The 25,642-nt window shown below is 45.8% G+C and overlaps 2 protein-coding genes across 3 annotated transcripts in view; one reads left to right on the top strand and one right to left on the bottom strand.

Annotated features, from left to right (window-relative positions):
- APBB2 (amyloid beta precursor protein binding family B member 2) overlaps window positions 1–11,865 on the top strand; it is a 115,565-nt gene extending 103,700 nt beyond the window's left edge. Inside the window, exons 1-6 of one of the 2 annotated variants that reach the window (XM_087724840.1) lie at window positions 1,312–1,447; window positions 4,236–4,323; window positions 6,078–6,161; window positions 6,617–6,732; window positions 8,446–8,625; window positions 10,934–11,865. In XM_087724840.1, coding sequence (XP_087580966.1) covers window positions 4,239–4,323; window positions 6,078–6,161; window positions 6,617–6,732; window positions 8,446–8,625; window positions 10,934–11,101 — 633 coding nt within the window. In that variant the 5' untranslated portion in view covers window positions 1,312–1,447; window positions 4,236–4,238 and the 3' untranslated portion in view covers window positions 11,102–11,865. Of the gene's footprint in view, window positions 1–1,311; window positions 1,448–4,235; window positions 4,324–6,077; window positions 6,162–6,616; window positions 6,733–8,445; window positions 8,626–10,933 lie in introns of those variants that run through there. The other variant, XM_087724841.1, reaches the window with a different exon arrangement.
- Window positions 11,866–19,401: 7,536 nt separating this feature from the next.
- NSUN7 (NOP2/Sun RNA methyltransferase family member 7) overlaps window positions 19,402–25,642 on the bottom strand; it is a 28,358-nt gene continuing 22,117 nt past the window's right edge. Inside the window, exons 10-12 of the mRNA XM_087724839.1 lie at window positions 24,372–24,489; window positions 22,183–22,306; window positions 19,402–20,865 (exon numbers count right to left, since the gene is read on the bottom strand). Of these exons, the coding sequence (XP_087580965.1) occupies window positions 20,227–20,865; window positions 22,183–22,306; window positions 24,372–24,489 (881 nt within the window). The 3' untranslated portion in view covers window positions 19,402–20,226. The remainder of the gene's footprint in view (window positions 20,866–22,182; window positions 22,307–24,371; window positions 24,490–25,642) is intronic.

Raw genomic sequence — 25,642 nt, 5'->3', positions numbered from 1 at the left:
AGAAGAGAAGGAGGAGGAAGAGAGGAGAAGGAGAAGAGGAGAAGAGGATTAGGAAGAGAGGAGGAGGAAGAGAGGAGGAGGAGAAGAGGAGGAAAAGGAGAAGGAGGAGAAGAGGAAGAGAGGAGAAGGAGAAGAGGAGGAGGAAGAGGAGGAGAACAAGGAGAAGAATTGGGATTAAATGTAACTTGATAGCGTTGGGAGAGAAAACCCTTTGTCTTGGTCAAATGACCTAGTTTTGATTATGGGTTTTGATTTAATTAATAATTGAAGTCCTTTTAATGTCTCAACCTTGCCGGAAAGATTTCATGGCTAATGCTGATGGATCCCTTTGTAGTAGACAGCTTCTGGTTCTCCTACATCCTCCCAAGACATTTACGCTTAATGTGTGTAGCTAAAAAAAAAAAAAAAGCAAAGGCAGATATCTTCTAATAAAGTTTTCCCGGCTGAGAATAAATATATCTGCTGAACAAAACTTTGCGTCGGCGACAGGAAGGGCATCCAGCCAATAAACAGCTCCATTCATTTGCCCTGACTCTACTCCTCAAGGGGTTATGGGGTTGAGAAGATGATAGTTTTCCCGATCTGCAAAAAGCAACTTTATCAGAAAATGAGACAATTGTGGGGAATGAATTGAGACTTTGTAAATGAAGCATCTCAAGAAGATACTGTACTTTTCAGTGTATAAGACGCTCCAAAGTATAAGACACACCTAGCTTCTGGGGAGGAAAACAAGAAAAAAATCTGCCTCTACCTCCCAGCAATTTGCCTCCTTGCAGCAAACAGCAAACAGCCTGTTTCAGTTTCAGTTTAGCCTAATTAGCACAAGGGGGAAAAAATCTGCCTCTGCCTCCCAGCAATTTGCCTCCTTGCAGCAAACAGCAAACAGCCTGTTTCAGTTTCAGTTTAGCCTAATTAGCACAAGGGGGGGAAATCTGCCTCTGCCTCCCAGCAATTTGCCTCCTTGCAGCAAACAGTGTATTTCAGTTTCAATTTCAGCACAGCCTGATTAGCACAAGCAGCTCATTGTTGGTTGGATCCGCCTCCTGACGATCAGCTGTTTCAGGCTGCAGGGATTGCCATAGCCTATTTCTGTTCAATAAATACGCTCAATAAATGAATCTTAGTTAGCAACCAATCATCTGCAAAGGGTCAGATAAAACTCCCTAACGGAGAAAAAGAAGTAGTTCTCCATATCTTGGCCTTCAGCCGTGGAGCGAAATTCTTCACTTCCATCGTTGGTCCTCTCCTCCGGTTGCCGTTGGTCTCGTTCTCTCCGAGCCTCTGTGTGTTTTAATGGGTGTTTCTTCCTTCTTTTTCCTTTTCCTTCTCCAGGGATTTCGCCTATGTAGCCAGAGACAGAGAGACACGGATTTTGAAATGCCACGTGTTCCGATGTGACACCCCAGCGAAAGCCATCGCCACCAGCCTCCACGAAATCTGTTCGAAGGCGAGTCTCCGTTGCTTTAATCGGTGGGCTTTGGGTTCTGACCTGGGCTTCCCAAAATCACGAAGCAGACTCCTTGTCTCGTTTTATGAAGCTACTGTATTTTTCGGAGTATAAGATGCACCCCCCCCAAAAAAGAGGGTGAAAATTTGGGTGTGTCTTATACACCAAATGTAGCCCCACCCACCAGAGGCCAAAAACACAAGGCATTGAGTCAGCGATAGTCTGCGGCAATCCCTACAGCCTGGAACAGCTGATTGGGGGTATTCGGGCACTCCGATTCACCCGCCAATCAGCTGTGCTGAATCAGGCTGCAATAAGTGCTGAAGCTAACTTTGCTGGTCAGAGTTTGCAGCAGCAATCACATTCAGAAAGCACACACAAGTAACAGATTCAGCAGGATTCAAAATAATAATAATAATAATAATATACAATACATTACCAAAAGCAGGTTTTCCAAAGTAGCAGTAAATGCAAGCAAAACACAAGCAGTTTCACTTGTTGCTCACACAGCAAATTTCAGAGTCCAAATAGCCCCCATTGGCTGACTTAGTTGCTCTGCCTCTTCATTGGCTGACCTTCTTCCCATGTGTCAGCTGAATACCATGGATGCTGGTAGACAGAGGGAGAATTTCTTTTCTTCTTATTTTCCTCCCCAAAAACTAAGGTGCGTCTTATACTCCAGAGCATCTTATACTTCAAAAAATACGGTAATGTGAATTCCTCTCCTTCACATCCAGCAAACAGTCTTTCAAGGGTGAATTTACAACCACAGACCTCATCAGCCTTGGAGAGCTGCCAGCCCGATATCTTCCCAGCGCAAAGCTGTACAAGAAAATGCTTGACAAGGAGTCTCTGAGAATCGCGAACACATCTTCACATTAATTAAGCGAACTAATTGTCTCTTACAAACTCCACTCCCCTTTTGTTCCTCTTTATTCCCTCTGGGAGAGGCCATTCATTGTCCACCTGTGGCTTTACTCCCAAGTCAACCCTTGTTCCTTAGCTGTTCCCTTTGTCTGGCAACTCTGCACATGGGCACACTGGGAACAGGCTCCAGCTGTTGTTCTGCCTCACTGATGTCTGACTCCAAAAGGCAGCTGGTAACTGTCGGATGGCTCTGGCCCCCTCTCTGCCTCCAACGCAGAGCTCTCATCAGAGCCTTCCCCAGACTCCAGGACTGGCCCAGGTTCCTCCCCAACCTCCTCACTGTCCGAATCTGCTGCCAGTTCTGCTGGCGGACGACAATAGTTTGAACATCTGTTGTTCTTCCCAGCTTCCTGCCAGCTTTTTATGCAGGTAGCCCCCCCCCCCGACTTGCAACAGTTCATTTAGTGACCATCCAAAGTTACAACGGCACTGTAAAAAGTGGCTGATGACTGTTTTTCACACTTGCGACCATTGCAGCCATTGCCGGGATTGCCAGCATTCCTAATAAAGGAATCTTGGAGTTCACTCCAGAGGATTTATTTTGTTGGGGGGGGAGCTGGGTTAGAACATGATGTTTCCCCCCAATGGCCTGGAGCGGTTCCTCTTGTCTGTATCGCACCGAGATAAGCTTCATAAAACCCACGCCTGCTTCTTCCCACAAACTCCTTCCCACAAACTAGATTAATATCCTCAAACATTCATTACTCGACCTGCGCGAAATACGAGTGAGGTTTTTATAGCAATAGCAGTTAGACTTATATACCGCTTCATAGGGCTTTCAGCCCTCTCTAAGCGGTTTACAGAGTCAGCATATCGCCCCCACACTCTGGGTCCTCATTTCACCCACCTCGGAAGGATGGAAGGCTGAGTCAACCTTGAGCCGGTGAGATTTGAACTACTGAACTGCAGATAGCAGTCAGCTGAAGTGGCCTGCAGTGCTGCACCCTAACCACTGCGCACTGGATTTCTCCTACGCAAAGAATCCCTCAAATTGAAGTTCTGTGGGAGTGGCTTGGTAGTGGGGGGGTTTGTCATGTGACTGGGTGGGCGTGGCCAACTTATTTTCACTTTTTAAAGCATTTATTCCCTGGCGTCTCGCGCGAACTGGCAGGAAAAAATCCTTTTAAAAGTTGGGGGGAGCAGAAGCTACACGATCATCGGGAGCTTCCCCCCCCCCCTTTTTAAAGCATTTATTTCCTGCCCATTTGCCCGAACCGGCAGGAAAAAATTGCTTTAAAAAGCAGAGGGGAAAGCTTCCCGCAATTTCGTGGCTCACAGCTGAGCAGCGCGATTCTCGGAAGCTTTTTTTTAATGCCCGGTTCGCAGAAGCAACCATAATCGTCCCCACCGTCCCCAATTACCTCCCATAGACCGATCAGATCACACAGACTAGGCCTCCTCCGGATCCCATCTGCCAGCCAATGTCGGCTGGCGACTCCCCGGGGGAGAGCCTTCTCTGTTGCAGCTCCAGCCCTCTGGAACGAGCTCCCCGTGGAGATCCGGACCCTTACTACCCTCCCGGCCTTCTGCAAAGCCACGAAGACCTGGCTGCTCCGGCAGGCTGGGGGGCTGTTGAAATAGCCAGCCCCACGGGAACTATGAATGTTGTGTATTTTAAACTGTTGTTTGTCTATTTGTCTATTTATCCCCTTCCTTTGTTTATTGTAAGCCGCCCGGAGTCCTTCGGGAGTGGGCGGCATACAAGACCAATCAATTCAATTCAATTCACCGGTTCAGCCGAACCGGGAGGATTTCACCACTGGTCTAAAGGCTGATCTTCGAAAACAAAGCTGGTGTGATAACAAACAAAAATTCTCGCCCGAAAGGGGAAAATAAATTGCATTCACCTCCTTTCCTGCAGATTATGGCTGAACGGAAGAATGCCAAAGCTGTGGCTTGCAACTCCTTGCAGGAACGATCGAACGTCGCTCTGGAGGTCCCTTTGCAAGGTAAAACCTGCGACAGCGCGTAGGTTGATGGTCGTGAGGGAGGATCTCTGCTTTTTAGAGTCACGCCAGACCAGTTGCACCCAATAGACAGGCAGCTAGTCCTCGACGTACGACCAAAATTGAGCCCTGGGTTCCTGTCACTTGAGTGAGACCCTTGTTGAGTTTTGGCGCATTGTATCGTTTTTCTTGCCGCACCAGATCATGAGGATGTTGCAACAATGAAGGAGGATGTTGCAACTATTAAAAAATGGTCACAAGTCTCATTTTTGGTGCCTTTGTAACTTTGAACTGTCACTAAACGAATTCTTGTAAGTCGAGGACTGCCTGTATCCGTCTTTAATCGAGTCGAAGACTAGGCCATTGTCTGGAAAGGAAAGCTAGATGTTGGCAACGGAGGAGCACTCTCCCTCCCAAGCATGTACCGCATGCTGTAACAATCATGGCTTTCAGATATTTAGCTTTTTCGAAGACACTGTAGGAGAAGGAATGTAATGGTGGGGTGGCCTAGTGGTGAAGACGCTCGCCTCCCACTCAGAAGGTCGAGATTCCAATCCTAGGTAGCGACAGCTGTTTCTCTCCTCGGGTTCAAAGAAAATAAATATCTGCTGTGAACCCCACATAGGCGTCAGGAAGGGCATCCGGCCAGTAAACGCTCAGCTCCACCCAGGGGTGGGTTACGGCTTCTTCTACTGCCAGTTTGCTCAGGAACACGCTTTGGCCACGCAAGCACTACGTGCACATGCGCAGTAGGTTAAAAAAATGCCTACGGCGCCACCAATAGAATTAGTTTGGGGGCGTGGCCAGCCAAATTACTACCTACTCATCCGAACCAGTCCGAACCGGTAAGAACCCACCTCTGGCTCCACCTGTTCGCCCAGAGTCTACCCCAAATTAAGGGATCACAGCATCATAAAAAGGATTTTTTTAATTGTAGGAGGAGGAATGGCAGAACCTGGGGGAGAGGAGTGAAAAGAGGAATCAGCCTAGAATCCCTACATAGCCACAAGTAATCTAACTGCAACCTCCCTTGAATTCAGTTGGCCCTCGTCTAACTCTAACCAGGTGCTGACCATTAGTTTAGAACAGGGATCATTAACCTGTGGCTCTGGAGCCGCATGTGGCTCTTTCATCCCTCTGCTGCGGCTCCCTGTCGCTGGTCGGCTCCACAATTGATAGGGCTTTCGGTTAGGACAGGTAGAGGAAAAAGGACGCCGCGCTAGGAGGAGACTCTGTGGTGGGGGAAACCGGACTTCCGGTCGGCTCCAGAATTGAATGGGGGACCTTTGTGGCTCCTTTGACTGTTTAAGATTGCCGATCCCTGGTTTAGAAGATTCCTGTGCATAGGCTTTTAGCAATAAATCAGTTTAATGGGACCTTGACGTGTGGATATTTTTGCACCTGTTAGTCACAGCTGTGTTCTGACTAACTCATCATTTGCAACCTTCCTTGTGCTAGTCAGAAATTTGTGGCTGTTGAGTTACGCTTAGGTAAGCTTCCTCCTTGAACCCTGCCTCCTAACTGTCACGAGAAGATTTATTTTACGCCATGAAGATTTATAGCACTCCATTCCTTAATTCCCCAGATATCTTAATTCCCCAGGATCCTTTTTTTCCCCCTTAGAACAGGGGGTTTATGGGAATCGATAATATTATCGGCTTACCTGATAATTCACTCTGGCTCCTGGCATTAAAATGAAGCAGAGGCGGCCTGATGTGAATGGGATAAGATGAAATCGATGTTTTGCTTCCCTGCAGTAGATTTTCCAACACCAAAGACTGAGTTGGTCCAGAAATTCCATGTGCAATACCTGGGCATGCTACCTGTAACTAAGCCAGTGGGTACGTAAACGTATTTTTTTTTCATAAATGTGTCCCTCCTCCTCCTCCTCCTCCGACTCCTCCTCCTCCATCTCCATTCTTCTTTCTTCTTTCTTCCTTCGCTGCCTCCCCCTCTTTGTCCTCCTTTGCCACAGCCGTTGTGGCGTTATGGTTAGAATTCAGTATTGCAGGTTAACTCTGCTGATTGCCAGCAGTTCGATCCTTAACCAGCTCAAAGATTGACTCAGCCTTCCATCTTTCCGAGGTGGGTAAAATGAGGAGCCAGATTGTTGAGGGCAAGAGGCTGACTCTGTAAACTGCCTGAAGTCCAAAGGAAAAGATGGCTTGCAGGCATGAGACTAAGGTTAAAGTCAGACTAGACCAGAGAATCAAGTTTTAAGCAAAGGAAAACCAAAATGTTGTGCGTCCCTCAAAAGTTCTAAGGTCGTGCGTCCGTTGTTTCTGTTCTTCTGAAGGTATGGACATGCTGAATGGGACTATAGAAAATCTCATGGAGTCCTCCAACAGAGAAGAATGGACGCCTGTCACCATGAATGTGGCTGATGCTACTGTGACTGTCATCAGCGATGGGGTACGGTTCCTTCAACTGGTCCTATTTTAATGCTAGGATTTGTAACTTGACCCAACAATTATTGTTATTATTTTGCCATAGGAGGTTCGATCCTAGGTAGAGACTGATATTTCTCTCACAATGAGCACAATGAGAATAAATCTGCTGAACAAAACTCCGCATCGGCGACAGGGAATGGCATCTGGCCAGTAAACACTCAGCTCCGTTCAGTTCTGCTGCAAACTATTCTGACCTAGGCTTCTCCAAAAAGCCCGAGGCAGAGCCCTGGCAAAACTCCTTTTATTAAATGATTGTGAATTGCTCTCATTCACGTTCAGCCAAGGCCCGGTAAACAGTCTTTCAAAGGAATATTTATGACCACAGACCTTATCTACCTTGGAAAGCTGCCATGTAAATATTGTCCAAATGAGGTCCTGTGCAAGGAAAGGCTGGGCAGAGAGTCTCTGAGATTCACAGACAGATCTTCACACTCCTGAAACAAATCTAACGACCGAACGAATGAATTGTTTCCTGCAAAAGCCCCCTCCCCTTTCGCTCCTCTTTTATGTCCTATGGGAGGGGCCAATCACCTTCCACCTGTGGCTTTACTCCCAAGTCGACCCTGATTTCTGAGCTGTTCTTTTCTTCTGGCAGCTCTGCGCACGCGCACGCTGGGAACAGGCTCCAGCTGTTCTTCTGCCCCACTGCTGTCTAGCTTCGAAGGCACCTGATCACTGCCAGAGGGCCTCGGCCCCCTCTCTGCTTCCAACACAGAGCCCTCCTCAGAGCCTTCCCCATCCTCCAGGACTGGCCCGTGTTCCTCCCCAAGCTCCCCACTGTCCGACTGCTGCCAGCTCTGCTGGACGCTGGCAGGCCACAACAGGAGCCAAGGTGGCGCTGTGGTTAGAGTGCAGTACTGCAGGCCACTTCAGCTGACTGCTATCTGCAGTTCAGCGGTTCAAATCTCACTGGCTCAAGGTTGACTCAGCCTTCCATCCTTCCGAGGTGGGTGAAATGAGGACCCAGACTGTGGGGGCGATATGCTGACTCTGTAAACCGCTTAGAGAGGGCTGAAAGCCCTATGAAGCTGTATATAAGTCTAACTGCTATTGCTAACACAAACTCTGCATTGGTGATGGGAAGGGCACCCAGCCAGTAAACGCTCAGCTTCCTTCAGTTACCCCGACTCTATCTCAATGCAAGAGATTCCGGGATCATTAAAAATGACAAAGAAAGAAGAAGATTGGTGTTTTTTTTCATCCTTATTTTATTTTTTCTCCAAGCCTTTAAGGTTATGGGCGAAACGCAGAAAGCTCCATCTGTAGTGTCAGTCAAAACAGATTTGGCGGTGACAAATGATAATTTTTGCACTGCCTTTTCAAGATCCGTGTGCTACCGTTTGCCATGTGCTACTATCTTCACTTACAAAAATAATCAAACTGTCAATTTAATTAGCATTCCACGACTAAAAAAAAATACCAAAAACCCCTCGAAATCAGTGAGGCTTTCAACAGTAATTATCCCGGATTTAAGGGGAGAAAATTAAATGAAATTGCATTGATCCTGCCTACAGTCTAATTAACTGGAAAGTTAATTAACTATAACTAGACGATTAAGCCATGGGAGGCGGCCTATGGAGCATGGGTTCTGCCCACCTATGTACCGAAATAATGAAAAATTAAGTATATTTTGCACACGAAACTGTAACGGCAACAACTTTCCCTTCACGCCTAGAATGAAGAGGAGATTGTGGTGGAATGTCGTGTCCGCTTCTTGTCCTTCATGGGCGTGGGAAAAGACATACATACCTTCGCCTTCATTATGGATGCGGGAAACCAGCATTTCGAGTGTCACGTCTTCTGGTGCGAACCCAACGCTGGCAACGTCTCTGAGGCCGTTCAGGCGGCTTGTATGGTAAGTAGGACAATTCTATAAATAGTCGGCTATTTCCAAGCAGGGCATTAAATCATGGTGGAGTTTGGTGAGTTATATTTGCGGAGGAAAGCACAACAAATAATAAATATTGGTGTCGGTCCACTCCCTGTTGGCAAAGAAAAGGAGTACTTTGCAGGGAATCTCAAAGGTGATTTTTTTTTTCAAGAGGCAACTGGACTTTCTGATTTTTCCTTGAAGACGTTTTGATTCTCATCCGATAAGCTTCTTCAGCTCTGACTGGATGTTGGGGAATGGAAGGATTGATACTCCTTGCAGACAGCTGGTCATTTGCATCCTTTTAGAGAGTCATTGAGGCCACTTGGGGTCTTATCTGTGTCCTCAGCGTCAATTTGCTTAATGATCAGGCTTAAACTGCTTAACGTCGCCTCCTTTAGTGTTTGCCCTGTAGCTCCGGTACCAAAAATTATCAATAAAATCTTCAAGGGATTCATTGACTTGAGTTTTTAAAAAAAATCCTTTTAGGGAGTCTTAAGTTAGCATGCAAAGCTACCTTATGATGTTGATATACAGGTAGTCCTTCAGTTACGAATGGAATGCAGCCTGACGATTTCATTCGTAAGACGAGGATTCGTGGGAGTGAATCTCGTACCATGATCACCACTCCCTCCTTTCGCCCACACATTTGCTAATCAAATGCATGGCTTGTAAAGTGCACGTGAGGTATTTCAGGGTAGGAAAGGCCATTGGGAACGTGAGGTATTTCAGGGTAGGAAAAGCCATTAGGAACATGAGGTATTTCAGGGTAGGAAAGGCCATTGGGAACATGAGGTATTTCAGGGTAGGAAAAGCCATTGGGAACATGAGGTATTTCAGGGTAGGAAAAGCCATTGGGAACATGAGGTATTTCAGGGTAGGAAAAGCCATTGGGAACATGAGGTATTTCAGGGTAGGAAAGGCCATTAGGAACATGAGGTATTTCAGGGTACGAAAGGCCAATGGGAACATGAGGTATTTCAGAGTAGGAAAGGCCAGTGGGAACATGAGGTATTTCAGGGTAGGAATGGCCATTGGGAACATGAGGTATTTCAGGGTAGGAAAGGCCATTAGGAACATGAGGTATTTCAGGATAGGAAAAGCCATTGGGAACATGAGGTATTTCAGAGTAGGAAAAGCCATTGGGAACATGAGGTATTTCAGGGTAGGAAAGGCCATTGGGAACATGAGGTATTTCAGGGTACGAAAGGCCAATGGGAACATGAGGTATTTCAGAGTAGGAAAGGCCAGTGGGAACATGAGGTATTTCAGGGTAGGAAAGGCCATTAGGAACATGAGGTATTTCAGGGTAGGAAAGGCCATTAGGAATATGAGGTATTTCAGTGTAGGAAAAGCCATTAGGAACATGAGGTATTTCAGGGTAGGAAAAGCCATTGGGAACATGAGGTATTTCAGGGTAGGAAAAGCCATTGGGAACATGAGGTATTTCAGGGTAGGAAAGGCCATTGGGAACATGAGGTATTTCAGGGTAGGAAAAGCCATTGGGAACATGAGGTATTTCAGGGTAGGAAAGGCCATTGGGAACATGAGGTATTTCAGGGTAGGAAAAGCCATTGGGAACATGAGGTATTTCAGGGTAGGAAAAGCCATTGGGAACATGAGGTATTTCAGGGTAGGAAAGGCCATTGGGAGCGGGGCGGGCTACCGATGAAACAGACTACCTGCCTAAAACCACCCAAGGCTCCTCGACGCACTTAAATACCTCATGCCGCCCCAAATTGCTTTCCCCTCACCCTGCCGGGCGGGTCACTTACCTTGTGAAGATCTAGCAAGAAGTCTTGTCTTCAGTCTAGTGCGCCCCTCTGCAGGCCTCCCCTGGCCCATTGCAGGCCGAAATGGAGCCTCTGTGGGCTGGATCCAGTCCTCCAAGGCTCCGTTTGGCCCTCCCTCGGCTCGTTGCAGGCCGAAATGGAGCTTCCAGGGACCGGATCCAGATCATGGATTGGATTGCGGGCCAGGGGAGGGCTATGAAGGGGGGGGGGTCCTCCTTGCAACCAGCTGAGGGAGGCCTCTAGATGGCCAAACGGGGCTTCTGAGGGGTAGGGTTAGGGTTAGATCCGGCCCTCAGAGGCTCCATTTCGCAGGCAACGTGCAGGACAAATGTTGCAGAGCCTCTGCGGTTGTTTGTAAGGGCGAACTACTGCTGTGGTGCAAGATTCGTAATTTCAGGCCTTGTTCAGAAACACTTTGGTGTGCTGATTGCGTGACTTTGAATGTTCACTAAGGGAACGCTCATAATCCGGGGATAACCTGTACCTTTGTTGTGTTGCAGCTGCGGTATCAGAAGTGTTTGGTCGCCCGGCCTGTTTCTCAGAAAGTCCGCCCTCCTCCTCCTCCAGCAGACTCCATGACAAGACGGGTCACCACCAACGTGAAACGCGGGGTCCTGTCCCTGATTGACACTTTGAAACAGAAGCGTCCTGTGACTGACATGCCATGACGGACCTGCGGGTTCACCCACCCCGGGCGTTTCCCCCGAAACGTCACACGAAACGAGACAGCAGCTGCGTTTTAAGAGAAAGAAGGTTGGATGAAGGCCTTCCTTCCGTTGGAAAAATTCACTTTCAGAAAAGTTACGGGAAAATAATATTAGACAAGCATGTTCTCACTCTTGCCGCCACCAAGTAAATATTGAAAAGAAGCATGATCTTTTTTTTTTTTTAATGTTCATTTTATTTTTATTTTTATTTTTGCTCCGTGTGAGATAGCCGAGAAATGGAAGGCCTACTTTCTGATTGTAAATAGGACGGACGTGACTTCGATTCACACACCCTGAAGGCGTGGGTTGCATCAGATGATCAAACCCAACCCGAGGATTCCCGTCGCCCCTGAGCACTTTCCCTCTTTTTTTAACAGTGAATTACACAACTAAGTATTAGTTAACTCTTGTATTATTATACTACTAATACCGAGCTTCTTATTTTTTACAAAAGAGCATTCGTGATTAACCTCCCATCTTGTGCGCTGTAGTCATCACGTCCCCTCGGAGGTGCCAGCCAGGTGTCCTGCCGTGGCGAGAGACCCGTCCACGCAGGAAGGATTGTGCCAGCCAGATGACAACACCTTGTGGCAACCCCGTTGCATGCATAGGTCACACCGCACATCCGAGTGTCGCAACATCTGTCCTTCATTTGTCTCTTTCTAACACAAATGTACGTACAGTGGAGAAGACGGACGTGTACCATAAAAAATCTCTTCTCTGTAGTTTGCGTGGTTTTTCTTTCCAGTGAAGGGCTGCCCGCGTGGGACACCAACACCATATTTGAAGTGGCCTTCAGTCCGAAATTGCATTTGTTTACATACTCGTCCATGTTTGAGAAGTTTGGCAGGGTAGACTGGGTTTTATTTCGGAACAGACTCCACACACACCCCAAATGCTGAAGACACCAAGGCTCAAGTGCCTCTTATCCTTTCATAGATCCAGGTTATTCTTTTTCTACATCTCACCGGGAGATGTGACCACGAAACCGACCACAATCTGGATTTTCTCGGGACTGAAGTCGTGGATATTCAAATCGTGTCCTTCAGGGATTTGGGTGTTTTATTTTTTTGTTCCGCAAGATCCGTTCTACTATTCCGCTTTCTTAGGCACTTTTATTGGACGGCGAGGTTGACGTAAGAAGCCATGCTTTCCCACGGTAGATGTTTGGGTTGGAACGCAAATCGACACGCGGCGGTTTGGCTTCGGGAAGTCCCAAGGAGGACATACCATGCCGAGCACCCCTCCTTCTCCTCCTTGCGGTGGTTCCTTCTACCTTGTGATTGCACCTTAACACAACCTGCGGTTTCCGTTGAGCAGGTGTGTCTGCAGGGCTTGGTTTAAAAAAAAAAAAGCCAAGACGATGGCCATGAGACCAGCATTGGAGCCCCACCTGGTTGTTATGGGCATCACAGGTGGCGCTTCGATCTCACTGCTGTGGCTGTTTTGGGTCACCCTTGGCTGATGCCCTTGTGGCTGTTGACTGTTTAATCCCTTTGTGTATAATTTTGATGGTTTGTATACCGTGTTGCGTGAGTTCACCCGATGCTTTTTCCAAAGGAAGAAGCATAGAATACCCACAGATCTCCTGGGGGGCAATGGAAGAAGGGATGGTATCGGGAGGAAGAGTAGGGAAGCCACCTCAGATATCTTTGGAGCAAGGCTGGTGATCTGTTCACCGATGCTCTCGGTCGCAGCGTCTTAGGGAGGGGCAAATTGAAACCACGATTCCCATATGGCCAAGCGTTCAAAAAGTGCCCACTTACAAGCCAAAACCTCACCCCATTATCCTGTCCTGTCTAACAAGCATGAAGCAGAGTCTTGGTCCCGGCAAAAACCCTTTTATTTACACGGCTGTGAATTCCTTTCATTCACAGTCAGCCAGGCTTGGCAAACAGTCTTTCCGAGGAATGTTTATCAACACGAACCTTATCTCGCTTGGCGAGCTGCCAGATAACTAGTTTCCAAACACAGGGCAAGGCGAAACGTGGCACAGAGTCTCTTATAGTCACAAACAGAACTTTCCACTCTTGAACTGACCAAAGGAACGAATTGTTTTCTGCAAAAGCCCCCTCCCTCTTTGCTCCTCTTTTGTTTCTTATGGGGCCAATCACCTCCAAGGGGTGGCTTTATTCCCAAGTCGACCCTGCTTTCTAAGTTGTTCTTGTCTTCTGGCAGCTCTGCGCATGTGCACACTGGGAACAGGCTCCAGCTGTTCTTCTGCCTCACTGCTGTCTAGCTCCCTCTCTGCCTCTGACACAGAGCCCTCGTCTGAGCTTTCCTCAGCCCCCAGGACTGGCCCAGGTTCCTCCCCAACCTCCTTGCTGGCCGCCGGCGGGCCACAACAGGAATTCTGGGAAATGAAGTCCACAGGTCTTGAAGTTGCCACGTTTGAAAACAACAACAACAACAACAACCCACCAACCACCTTCTTTGAACTGTCCCTTGAATGGTTTGGGCAATGGTTGCTACAGCATGATCAAACCTTGGGAAGATGTTTAAGACAATGGTTTTTCCAGCTCTAGGAAAAAACATCTAAAAACATTCCCAATGCTGGTCTCTTCTGCTTATGCTTGACACAATTTTGTTAGCCTGATCACCACTTCATAAGTGTGCTCTTTTCCTACACAAGTACAGAAGTACTTGCTGCAAACTGGCCCTCAGGCCAGAGAGCCGCACGAATCAAAAGAAGCAACTGGGGATAAGATAGGGATAGTAGAAAGCCAAGGTGGACTTCCAAAACTTTCATTCCTTCGGTTCTCTCAGAAAAGCCCACTCCTTTTCCTTCTTGCTCCAAAGAACAGTTGTTGCTTTGGTCAGTGTCAAGTTCAGCTTTTGATAGAGCAGGTGCCGGCAACCTTAAACACTCAAAAGAGACACAAAAGTCCTAATTGGAAACCCCCGTTCAATTCTGGAGTTGACTGGAAGTCTGGTCCCCCTCCCCATAGAGTCTCCTCCTAGCGCAGCATCCTTTTTCCTCTACCTGTCCTAGTTGAAAGCCCTATCAATTGTGGAGACGACCAGCGACAGGGAGCCGCAGCAGAGGGACGAAAGAGCCACATGCGGCTCCAGAGCCGCAGTTTGCCGACTCCTGCTCTAGAGGGAGCAGAAAATTGCCTGTGGTTCACAGCAGAACATCAAAGGATGGTGACACAATCGCATCCCCACTGCTTCCCTGGGGGAGCCGCTCCACAAATCCAAGTGTTGGCTTCTTGTGCAGGCATGAACTGGCTCCACATTGAAAACCGGAAACAGTCTTCCTCCGTTTTTAAGCTGTATAAGCTGCCTAGATAGATATTTGTGTATATGTATAATTCAGGTCAACGCAACTTTTAGAGCTAGGCAATTTTTTTTTTATTGTCTGGTGTTCTGACATAACCACCTATGCAAAGGAGACGTACTTCTGGGTGAGGCAAATAAACTAACCTACATGGGTATGAAAACTACTGGCTGTTATGAAAACGGAAACGATAAACCAAGTTTTCCTTAACTTGCGCTGGCCTAAGGGCCACCCGTTGAAGAGGTTGACTTTTTTTTTGAAAGCCCGTTTTTCAGAAACCGCACACTAATTATTAATGTTTATTCTTTTGAAACGTTAATTTGGAATAATCTCGTGAGGGACCGGCAATGCATCGGTCTGGCCTCCATTTTGAATTTTTTTTTTTGACATGAAACCCACCCAATGGAGGCCCCTTCCCAGGAATTCTGTGTGTTTCCGAAGCCACTTTTTCTGGAACAGTCACCCCGTTGGGCAGGAGAACACAAAAGCTTTTTGTTTTTAATTTGGGGCTGTTAACCGAAGGAATAGGACAGTCATGGCGAACCTTCTCAGCCATTGCTGAGTACCCAACAAGGAATGTGCATGCATGTTCGTGTATGTGGTGGAGCGCAGGAAACGCGAAGACCAGATGGCTGGCAGCAAAGCAGTTATGCCTACTTTTTTACTGTTTTTAGGCCGTTTTTGGTCCAGAAAATGCCCCCCAAAACAGGCCGTTTTTCAGGCCATTTGGGGGCTGTTTTCAGGATTTTTTCCAGACTGTTTTTGGCCTGAAAATGGCCCCAAAATGGTCTGAGAATCGCCCCCAAAACAGGCCGTTTGGGGCAATTTTCAGGCTTTTTTTCTAGACTCTTTTAGGCCCCAAAATGGCCTGAAAATAGCTCCCAACTTGATCTGAAAATGGCCCCCAAAACAGACCATTTTTCAGGCCGTTTTTGGGACTCTGTTAGGCCCCCAAAATGGCCAGAAAATAGCCCAGAAATGGTCTGAAAATGGTCCCCCAAACAGGCCATTTTTCAGGCCGTTTTTGGGCTGTTTTCAAGCTTTTTTACAGACTGTTTTTGGCCCAAAAATGGCCTGAAAACAGCCCAAAAATTGTCTTGAGAATGACCCCAAAAACAGGCCGTTTTCTGGGTCATCTTTTGGGCTGTTTTCAGGGGTTTTTTGGTCTGAAAAATGGTCTGAAAATGGCCCCAAAAACAGGCCATTTTTGGGACTCTTTTAGGCCCCCAAAATGGCCAGAAAACATCCCAGAAATGGTCTAAAAATGGCGCCCAAAACAGACTTTTTCAGGCCATTTTGGGGCTGTTTTCAGGGGTTTTTTTCCAGACTGTTTTTGGCCCAATAAATGGCCAGAAGACAGCCCAAAAATGACCTGAAAATGGCCCAAAAATAGGCTGTTTTTGGGCCATTTTCAAGCTGTTTCTCCGGACAGTTTTTGGCTCTAAAATGGCTTGAAAATGGCCCAAAAATGGTCTGAAAATGGCCCAAAAACAGGCTGTTTTCAGGCTGTTTTCCTGGACTGTTTTCAGGCTGTTTTCAGGCTCTTTTAGGCCCAAAAATGGCCTGAAAATGGCCTGGAAAACAGCCTGTTTTGGGGGCATTTTCAGGGCATTTTCCAGCACTCCGGCACCCACGAAGATCAGCTGGCCAGCACACCAGAACAGCAGCTGCAACCGCATGCGTGCCCACAGAGAAGGCTGTGCGTGCCACAGGTTCACCATCGCAGGAATAGGAGTTTTAAACCCAAAGGTGCTTTCTCCAAGTTTCCAAAAACCTAGGGATGCCTCAAAAAATGGTGCGGTAGCCTAGAGGTGGAGCTCTCACAATTGAGGGACTGTGAGTTCGATCCTAGGGAGAGGCAGATAATTTCTCTCTCTGGGCACAATGAGAATGTATTGGCTGAATATAACTCCGTATTGGTGACAGGGAAGAGCAGTTGGCCAGTAAACACTCGGCTCCATTCAGTAAGGGATTATGGGATCGTTAAAAGAAGTTGATGATGGATTGGACTTCCTTGGGGGGGGGGGGTTCCCTCTTGAAATCCTTTTAAGGATGAGAAGCGAAACATTTTCAAGGAAAAACAATGAAGGGAATCCAGTAGAAAAAAAGCGCCTGTGGATTTAAAACAACTATTCCTTCGGTCAACAGCCCAAAATGAAACAAACAAAAAAAAAATAATCAGGATTTTGGCTTTTCCGTTGCCGGCCGAACAGATGAGCGTTTCGGGGGGAAAAAAACAGGCTTAAGAAATGAAACAGAATCGCTTCCCTTCTCATCCACGAAGCTTCTTCAGTTCAGAAGCTTTCTGGGTGAGAAGGGAAACGTTTCCAAAGAGGGAGAAAAACACACACACACACACAAACGCCCTTTAGAAAATGCAGTTGGGTTTTAGAAAAGCAACTTCGGGATCTCCGCAGACGGGAGTTTTAGATTTGATTTAAGATTTCGGTGTTGAGATGGGCGGGATGGCAACGAGCCCTTTTCCAAGCCAAGTGTTTTGAAAACGTTTGAAAAAAATATTACTTGTTTTTTTAAAAATCTTTCGTTTTGGTTAATGTTTTTGGAAACACCTGCTGGGCGAACGAGAAAATGGCACGTTCTAGATCCATTAAACCAGGTTCTTCCCCCTGCCCATCCACACACACACACACACACACCAAGCGAAAGGATGACCGTGTGAACAAACCCCAATGATTTTACACCCGGTGGTTGTGCTGCTTTTGTGATCTATGCATTCTTTTGTGTCTCTTTGTAAGGAGCTATGATGCCTGGTCTTGTTTGGGACCAATTCAACGCAGCTTCAAATGTTTTTTTACAGACAGTCCTCGCTTTGCGACCACAATTGAGCCGAAATTTCCCTTGCTAAGCGAGGCCCTTGTGAAGCCAATTTTTTGCCCCCATCTTACGACTTCTCTTCGGATGTTAAATTAGTAACACGGTTGTTAAGCGAGTCTGGCTTTGCCAGAAGGTGGGCAAAGGAGGTCACGTAGCACCCCACCCCACCCCCGGGCGCCACAACCGTCATAAATGCGAACCTGTAAACCAAGCGTCTGGATTTTGATCACGGGGGAATGCTGCCATCAGTGAAAAACATACGTCGCTTCTTTCAGTGGCGTCGTAACTTCAAAAGGGCCACTAAATGAACTGTTGTAAGTCGAGGACTACCTCCATCCCATTTTGACCAAACTGTCCGTTGACGGAGCGGCCACATTGCAAGCTCATTCCATCATTCCAGCCCTAATTAAACAAGAGGGTATCCTCGGTTGCAAAAAGTTGGGAGGAATTTTCTATTTGTGGTCACTTTTTTTTAATGGCGTAAAGGATAAAATGACATGTAATTGGGGTCTCTTATTTTGGGGGTTGGGGGTGGGTGGGGGACGCACAAGCTGAGTTAGGTCCTGCTTTCCCAGGGCCGCCTCGCTGATCTACCCAAGAAAGGGGGTTGGTTTTAATTAAAACTAATTTCTCACCACTTCACGCCTCTCCCCTGGTTCACGCGAGCATCGATTCAAGCCCGTTTAGTCCCCAGCCGAGATCCGTGGCCTCGTTCAAAAATTAAAAATGAAAATGGAAGAGCTACTAACAGGACGAAAGGAACTGCATGAAATTCTTGCGTTTCTAAGGCAAGGAGTTCTCCCTGATAAAACTCTCGTGTTCAGAATGATTAGGCTTGGAATAAAGGAAGAGGGCGGGATTTGTTTCGATCCGTAAGTCAAAACGCCATTCTTGGAAACCATTTTTTTCAAGTTTCCAAAAATTGCATCTTTTTAGAAGAATTCTAAACAGAGCAGGATCGTCTAATGGGGGGGAAAACATCTACTTTTATTGTCCCAAAGGTGGATTCTTGTTGTTTTTTTTTCCCCTACTGGACTTTAGTTTTTCTTTTGAAGAGGTTTCGCTTCTCATCCGAGAAGCTTCTTCAGTTCTTGGATAAGATGCGAAACTGCGTCAAGGAAAAACAACATTGGGGAATGAGAAAAAAAGCACCTTTGGGACAGCCATGGATGACTCAGAATCTCCATAAGACATCTAGTTTTATTGTGTCCTCCTCCAAAAATCACTGCCTTGGTCTACACCACTTGTCATTTTGATCCTTCGCTCCTCCCTCAGGCCTCACGGCTTTAAAAGACAAATATGTACGTTTTTTTGTTTTTTGTTTTGCCCCTTTTCCGCCGAAGGAATCCGAACACGCAGAGTTTATCCGCAAGAGCTCCTTGTGTTTAGGTGAAATGCTCTGTTTGGAAAGTAATTTTTCTTCCCCCCCCATGCCCCTGACGTTGTCCACCTCTGACACCTTTAAATGTAACCCATTGCAAGAATAAATTTAATTACATGAACTGCTTGTCTTTACATTCATGAAGTTGGAGTGGTCCTTTCGCCAGGCTGAAAGTTTTAGGATGATGATGAGCTTTGTGTGTGTCTGTGTGCGTGTGTCCCAGCATAACTCTGGAATGCCTCGAGCAATTTCAACCATACTTGATAAACAGATGACTTACTCACTGGAAACAAATACTGTGGGGGTAAGATCCCCCTAACACCCATTAGTATGTGTGTTCTGTTAAGATACAGCCTGTTGTGCCATAAAATAGCTTCTACTGTACAGCACGGTGGAGTTGCCATGGTAATGGCTTCTCAGTACTCCCCAAGGGGGCTCCCTCTGGTAAGGGGGTAAATCCAACATAGAAATGACATTTGGTCCGGACATTTTACCCCTATAAATAAATACCTGGGCAATGCCGGGCTGTCGGCTAGTTGTGTATATACAATTGGTTGTACACAACGAAATTGGTAGAAACAGATTTATAATTTAAATCAGGAAATGCCCATCAGTTTGTTCTAGAAAGGATGCCATTCGCCAACGGCTACGAAGGACATCATTTCTAGAATGCACAAATCGGCACCGAAATGTGTAGATCACAACCAAAATCCATTCGCTCTTTTTTTGGGCAGGGAACATTTAAAAAAAAAATAACTCAAGAAAACAATTAATCAGGAATTGTTTAATATGCTGTGTTTCCAGTTGACCATACGGCATAATAACTTGATGATTTTCTATTGAGTTGCTAGCGAAGGCTCGTTTCACCTGGAAGCCAAAGGAAAGCATGCGAATTGTGACGCCAACTCCAGAAAAAAAAAACCACTTGCCCGAATGTTTTAACTTTATTTGTCGTTGGGATTTCTCTTTCCAACCTAGTTTCGAAAGTGCTGTACTTTCTTAAGAGTGGGCTTTTAAACAAGTGGACATCTACAAGGATCATGCTGAAGGGCAGTTGGGGGTCTTCTAAAATCGGAAACGGGGAACACAGTCCCAATTCCCAAGGGAAAAAAAAATGATCTGAAATACATCGGGGATAAAAACGAAGCCTCCTTTTCTCCACATTGTAGCCCCCACCACCACCACCCCGGTTTTCATTCATGAGTGAACGGTTCGCCTTACAAATTCAGCCGCTTCGAATCCGTTCAGGTCCGCAGTGGCTTAACGACTCGTTAGCTCTAGCCCGCATCAAACTTTATTAAAGTTCCCTCCAATGATCTGCGTAAGCCATAAGTGTGCTTTTTTTTTTTTGACGTGGATGCAAGCATGACATCATCATCATAATTAAAAAAAAAAAACACCTTTGCAAATCCGCTCGTCTGCAATAACGTCCAAAGAGATCCACGTTTCGATTTCTTTCCAAAAGCACTTTAGGGCGCAAACGATATTCAGGAGCTTGGCGGTTCGACGAACATCGGTCTCAAATTCTAGGGGGAGGGGGGGAGAGGGGGAGGGAAACAAAAACCGAAACAAACCAAGATGGCGCCCACTTCAAAGCCACGGGCGAGAATGTTTGGTCCCCGTAGACGGGGGTGGCTCTTTGGATTTAATCAGTCGTTTAGATGCCGAAGGGCTAAGCGACCCGTGTTTTGCCCCGATCCAACGATAGTAACAGTGGCTCGCCGAAATCTGGGCCCTGTTCCCTTGGGGGTTAAAATACGGCATCATCACCGGGGGCAGGACGATCTCAACAGGCTTCAAAATCATGACTCGGTCGTCGTTCTTCGATTTCCCGACGTTCCTCTGTTTCTCCAAGACTTTTTGCATGGTGGAGGTGGTGCCGAGGTTGTTCTTGGCCATCACGGGAAGAGACGAGTTCGAAATAGGGTTGGTGGCTTTCTTCAACGTTACGGGCTCGCTGGTTTGGTGCAACACCTGAGAGCTGCTGGGAGCCACCTTCGATCCGGGAGACTCCATCGTTCCGGATTTCATTTCTCGTTCCAGGAACTCCTGGATCCGGGATTGCATCACTGCCTCTTTGATCGGGTTCTTCGACGGGGCGGCTCGGTGTTTCTTCTTCTTTTTCTCTTCTCTTTTTGACGGCTTCGCCAGGTCGATACCATCCAGTAGGCCTTTCGCCGCAGCACGGGCCAAAACGTCTTTCACAGTCACCGATTCGGACGGGTCGCGCTAAAAAAAAACAAGAAAAGGACAAGGGTTAGCGGAGCTGGAAGCCCGCCAAGGGGACTGCGATTGGAATACAGGCAGTCCTTGATTTAACAACGGTGAGGAAGTCCAAAAATTTATGTCGCTAAGCGAGAACGTTGGTTCAGTGAGGTTCACCCCATTTTACCACCTTCCTGGCCACCGTTATTAAGGGAATTGTTGCAGGGGTTAAGTCAGGGACACGGATGTTAACTGGCTTCTCCATTGACTTGGCTGGTCAGAAATTTAGACACATGACCCAGAACATGGCAACCGTCACAAATACGAACTTTTGCAACCTTCCAACAAGCAAAGTCAATAGGGAAGCCATATTCACTTAACAACCATGTTACTGACTTAACTGCAGGGATTCACTGAACAACGGTGGCGAGAAAGGTTATATAATGGGGCGAAACTCACTTAATGATAGATAGATAGATAATAGATAGATAGATAATAGATAGATAATAGATAGATGTTAGATAGATAGATAGATAGATAGATAGATAGATAGATAGATAGAAGATAGATGATAAATAGATAAATAGATAATAGATAGATAGATAGATAGATAGATAGATAGATAGATAGATAGATAGATAGATAGATAGATAGATAGATAGATAGAGATAGATAGATACATGATAGATAGATTGATAGATGATAGATAGATAGAGAGAGAGAGAGATAATAGATAGATAATAGATGTTAGATAGATAGATAGATAGATAGATAGATAGATAGATAGATAGATAGATAGATAGATAGATAGATAGAAGATAGATGATAAATAGATAGATAGATAGATAGATAGATTGATAGATAGATGATAGATAGATAGAGAGAGAGAGTGAGAGAGATAGATAGATACATACATACATACATACATACATACATACATACATGATGGATAGATGATAGATGGATAGATAGATAGATAGATAGATAGATAGATTTAGATAGATAGATAGATATAGATAGATAATAGATAGATAATAGATAGATAATAGATAGATAATAGATAGATAAATACATGATAGATAGATAGATAGATAGATAGATAGATAGATAGATAGATAGATAGATAGATAGATATAGACAGCCAGATACACGCACACATAAATATATACTATAATGTTGTAATCTAATAGATGGGTGATAGGTTAATAATTTATAAACAATTAGAAGTTGGGAAGGTGTGGCAATCTAATATTATTGTAATATATAGAACAGAATTCAACTAGAGAGGATAACGCTCCATTCCTCTTTCCTCACGAGCTGTAACGAAACTCACTGCTTTACCTCTCGGCTTAAGACAGCAATAAAGCAGCTATTGGAAATATCGGAGGGCTCCATCCGGAAGAACCTCTGTTCAGATACGTTGACCTCCGACTTGGAACACAAAGGAAGAACAGGCGGGCAGAGCCTGCAGGAGAGAGAGAGAGAGAGACACACACACACACAGGACCTTGAAAGCATTGCGTCAAATCAACATGTTCAAAAGCTGTGCTGATCAGCAACTGGGACGAAGTTATTTGGTCCACTAAATAAAGAACCAAAGGATCTTGCGCAAGAAAAACACAAAGGACACATATAGACTGGGTGAAACCAGGCTTCATAGTAGTAACTGTGCGGGGATTCTTGGAGTCTTAGTGGACAACCAGCTAAATAAGATCCGACTGTGTGTGGCAGCAGCCAAAAAAGCCAACGCAATCCTAAATTGCATTAACAGGGATACAATCAAGATCAAGGGAGGTACTAATACCATTCTATAAAGCCTTAGTAAGGCCACGCCTAGAATCCTGCATCCAGTTTTGGTCACCACACTATAAAAAAGATGTCTAGAAAAAGTGCAGAGAAGAGCAACCAGGATGATGAGGGGACTGGAGGCTCAAACATACGATGAACGGTTGCAGGAACTGGGCATGGCTAGTCTAGGGAAGAGAAGGACCAGGGGAGACACGATAGCATCTTCCAGTATTTGAGGGGCTGCCACAGAGAGGAGGAAGGGGGTCAAGCTATTTTCCAAAGCAACCTAACAGCCAGACAAGGAATAATAGACTGAAATTGATCAAGGAGAGATTCAACCTCCTGGAAATAAGGAGGAATTTCCTGATAGTGAGAACAATCAACCCATGGAACAGAAGTTGCCTTCGGAAGTTGTGGGAGCTTCATCACTGGAGGTTTTTAAGAAGAGACTGGACAACCATTTGTCTGAAATGAACTAGGGTCTCCTGCCTGAGCGTTGGGTTAGACTATAAAACCTCCAAGGATGTGGGAGGAGAAGATAGAGAAGGATGAAGAAGGAAGAGAAGATAGGGTAGGAGGAGGGAGGAGGAGAAGATAGAGGAGGAGAAGATAAGAGAAAGATGGAGAAGGAGAAGAAGATAGAGGAAGAGGAAGGAGGAGAAGATAGAGGAGGATGAAAGAGGAGAAGATAGAGAAAGGAGGAGAAGGTAGATGAGGGAGAAGAAGGAGAAGATAGAGAAGGATGAAGAAGGAAGAGAAGATTCAGGAAGAGGAGGGAGGAGGAGAAGATAGAGGAGGAGAAGATAGAGGAGAAAGAGAAGAATGAAGGAGGAGGAGGAGGGAGGAGGAGAAGACAGGAGGAGAAGATAGAGGAGAATGAAAGAGGAGAAGATAGAGAAGGATGAAGGAGGAGGATGAAAGAGAAGATAGAGAAAGATGGAGAAGGAGGAGAAGGTAGATGAGGGAGAAGAAGGAGAAGATAGAGAAGGATGAAACAGGAAGAGAAGATTCAGGAGGAGGAGGGAGGATGAGAAGATAGAGGAGGAGAAGATAGAGGAGGAGGATAGAGGAGGAGGAGAGAGGAGAAGATAGAGAAGGATGAAGAAGGAGGAGAGAGGAGGAGAAGCAGAGGAGGAGAAGATAGAGAAGGATGAAGGAGGAGGATGAAAGAGGAGAATTTAGAGAAAGATGGAGAAGGAGGAGAAGGTAGATGAGGGAGAAGAAGGAGAAGATAGAGAAGGGTGAAGAAGGAAGAGAAGATAGAGGAGAAGATAGAGAAGGATGAAGAAGGAAGAGAAGATAGAGGAGAAGATAGAGAAGGATGAAGGAAGAGAAGATAGAGGAGAAGATAGAGAATGATGGAGAAGGAAGAGAAGATAGAGAAGATAGAGAAGGATGAAGAAGGAAGAGAAGATAGAGAAGGATGAAGAAGGAAGAGAAGATAGAGGAGAAGATAGAGAATGATGGAGAAGGAGGAGAAGGTAGATGAGGAGGAAGGAGAATATAGAGGAGGATGAAGAAGGAAGAGAAGATAGAGGCAGAGGAGGAGGGAGGAGGAGAAAAAGACAGCTTTCAAGAAGAGACTGGGCTGCCCTCTGTCAGAAACCCACTTGGGCAGGGGTTGGACTAGATGACCCCCAAGGCCCCTTTCTGGCTCTATTCTGATTCTGCGCATGCAACCGTTCCAACAGCACCGGTGGAAATGGTTTGTTTGAGGCAAACAGCCAAAGTGTCTTCCTTACTTGTACGGCTGGGCCTTTGCTCCTTCCGCTCCGGACGCCAAGGCCTTGTTCACGACGACTTCGTTTTCTTCCGGGTACAAGGAGCAGGTGCAGTAGACCAGAGCCTGGACTTTAACAACTGCAGGGATGGAAGGTCAGGATGAGTCCAGGAAATTGTTCAAGTCAAGAACAAGCTTTGGAGAAAGCTCTAAAAGCTGGCGTAACAAATTCACTTCTCCTGTGGGGACGTTGGTGCTCTCTAAGCTTAATTGTTTTCTTGAAGACGTTTTAATACCCAGCTAGGTAGCATCATCAGTGCTAGAAGAGGGGATTGAGAAGGGGGAGAAGAAAAGGAGAACGACTATGGGGGTTCCTGGTACTCTCCGGGAGCTGTTTCTTCACAGACATTTTATTACCCAACTAGGTAACATCATCAGCGCAACCTGATAATGTTACCTTAGTTGGATCACGACATGTTGCAATGACTGTGTATTTTGCTTTCCCTATTTGGGAAATGTTGCTTTATTATATTTGGCGTACAATTCTGGGAGTTCAACTCTCCATTTCTTCAAGTTGCCAAGCTTGGGAAAGGTTGACTTGGGAGTTTCAAATTCAGATTCAGACCTACAGTCTGCTAAAATCTAATACTGCAGGCTTGGAGTGTAGAAGACATAAATCTTTGCTTTTAATAAGAGACAAAGGAGCAAAAATTGTTGTTATAGATACACAATTGTAGCTATTATAGGATTGTAAAAGATAAAGGTTCCCTTCGTACGTATGTGCTAGTCGTTCCTGACTCTAGGGGGCGGGAGCTCATCTCCGTTTCAAAGCCGAAGAGCCAGCGCTGTCCGAAGACGTCTCCATGGTCATGTGGCCGGCATGACTCAACACCCCCGAAGGCGCACGGAAGGCTGTTCCCTTCCCACCAAAGGTGGCTCCTATTTTTCTACTTGCATTTTTTTTAAATTAAAATTTTTCTTTATTTATTTATTTTCAAAACAAACATATATTGTAGAAAGTATATCAGCTGGTTACAAAAAGCTTTTGTGCATCTCTTCCACCGTCATCAAATATAATTCATATTAATTCAAATATCTTAACTCAAATATTTACTACATTAACATTATCATACCTCCACTTTTATTTGACTACAGTTATTTAAACATCCTTCATCCTTAAGTATACCAAGATTCAGTACATAACCACATGTGCTGGCATTTCATTTACTTATTTGTAAAATCCTCCATTAACATTAAGTCCTCATATCCTGTTTCTGCTTGCATTTTTTACGT

Source organism: Thamnophis sirtalis, unplaced genomic scaffold (genome assembly GCF_051295495.1).
Source record: "Thamnophis sirtalis isolate CommonGarterSnake01/CBP01778 unplaced genomic scaffold, rThaSir2_p1.2 scaffold_10, whole genome shotgun sequence".
Classification (NCBI taxonomy): domain Eukaryota; kingdom Metazoa; phylum Chordata; class Lepidosauria; order Squamata; family Natricidae; genus Thamnophis; species Thamnophis sirtalis.
The sequence above is the reverse complement of the archived record's forward strand: the minus strand, read 5'-3'. Positions and strand labels throughout refer to the sequence as shown.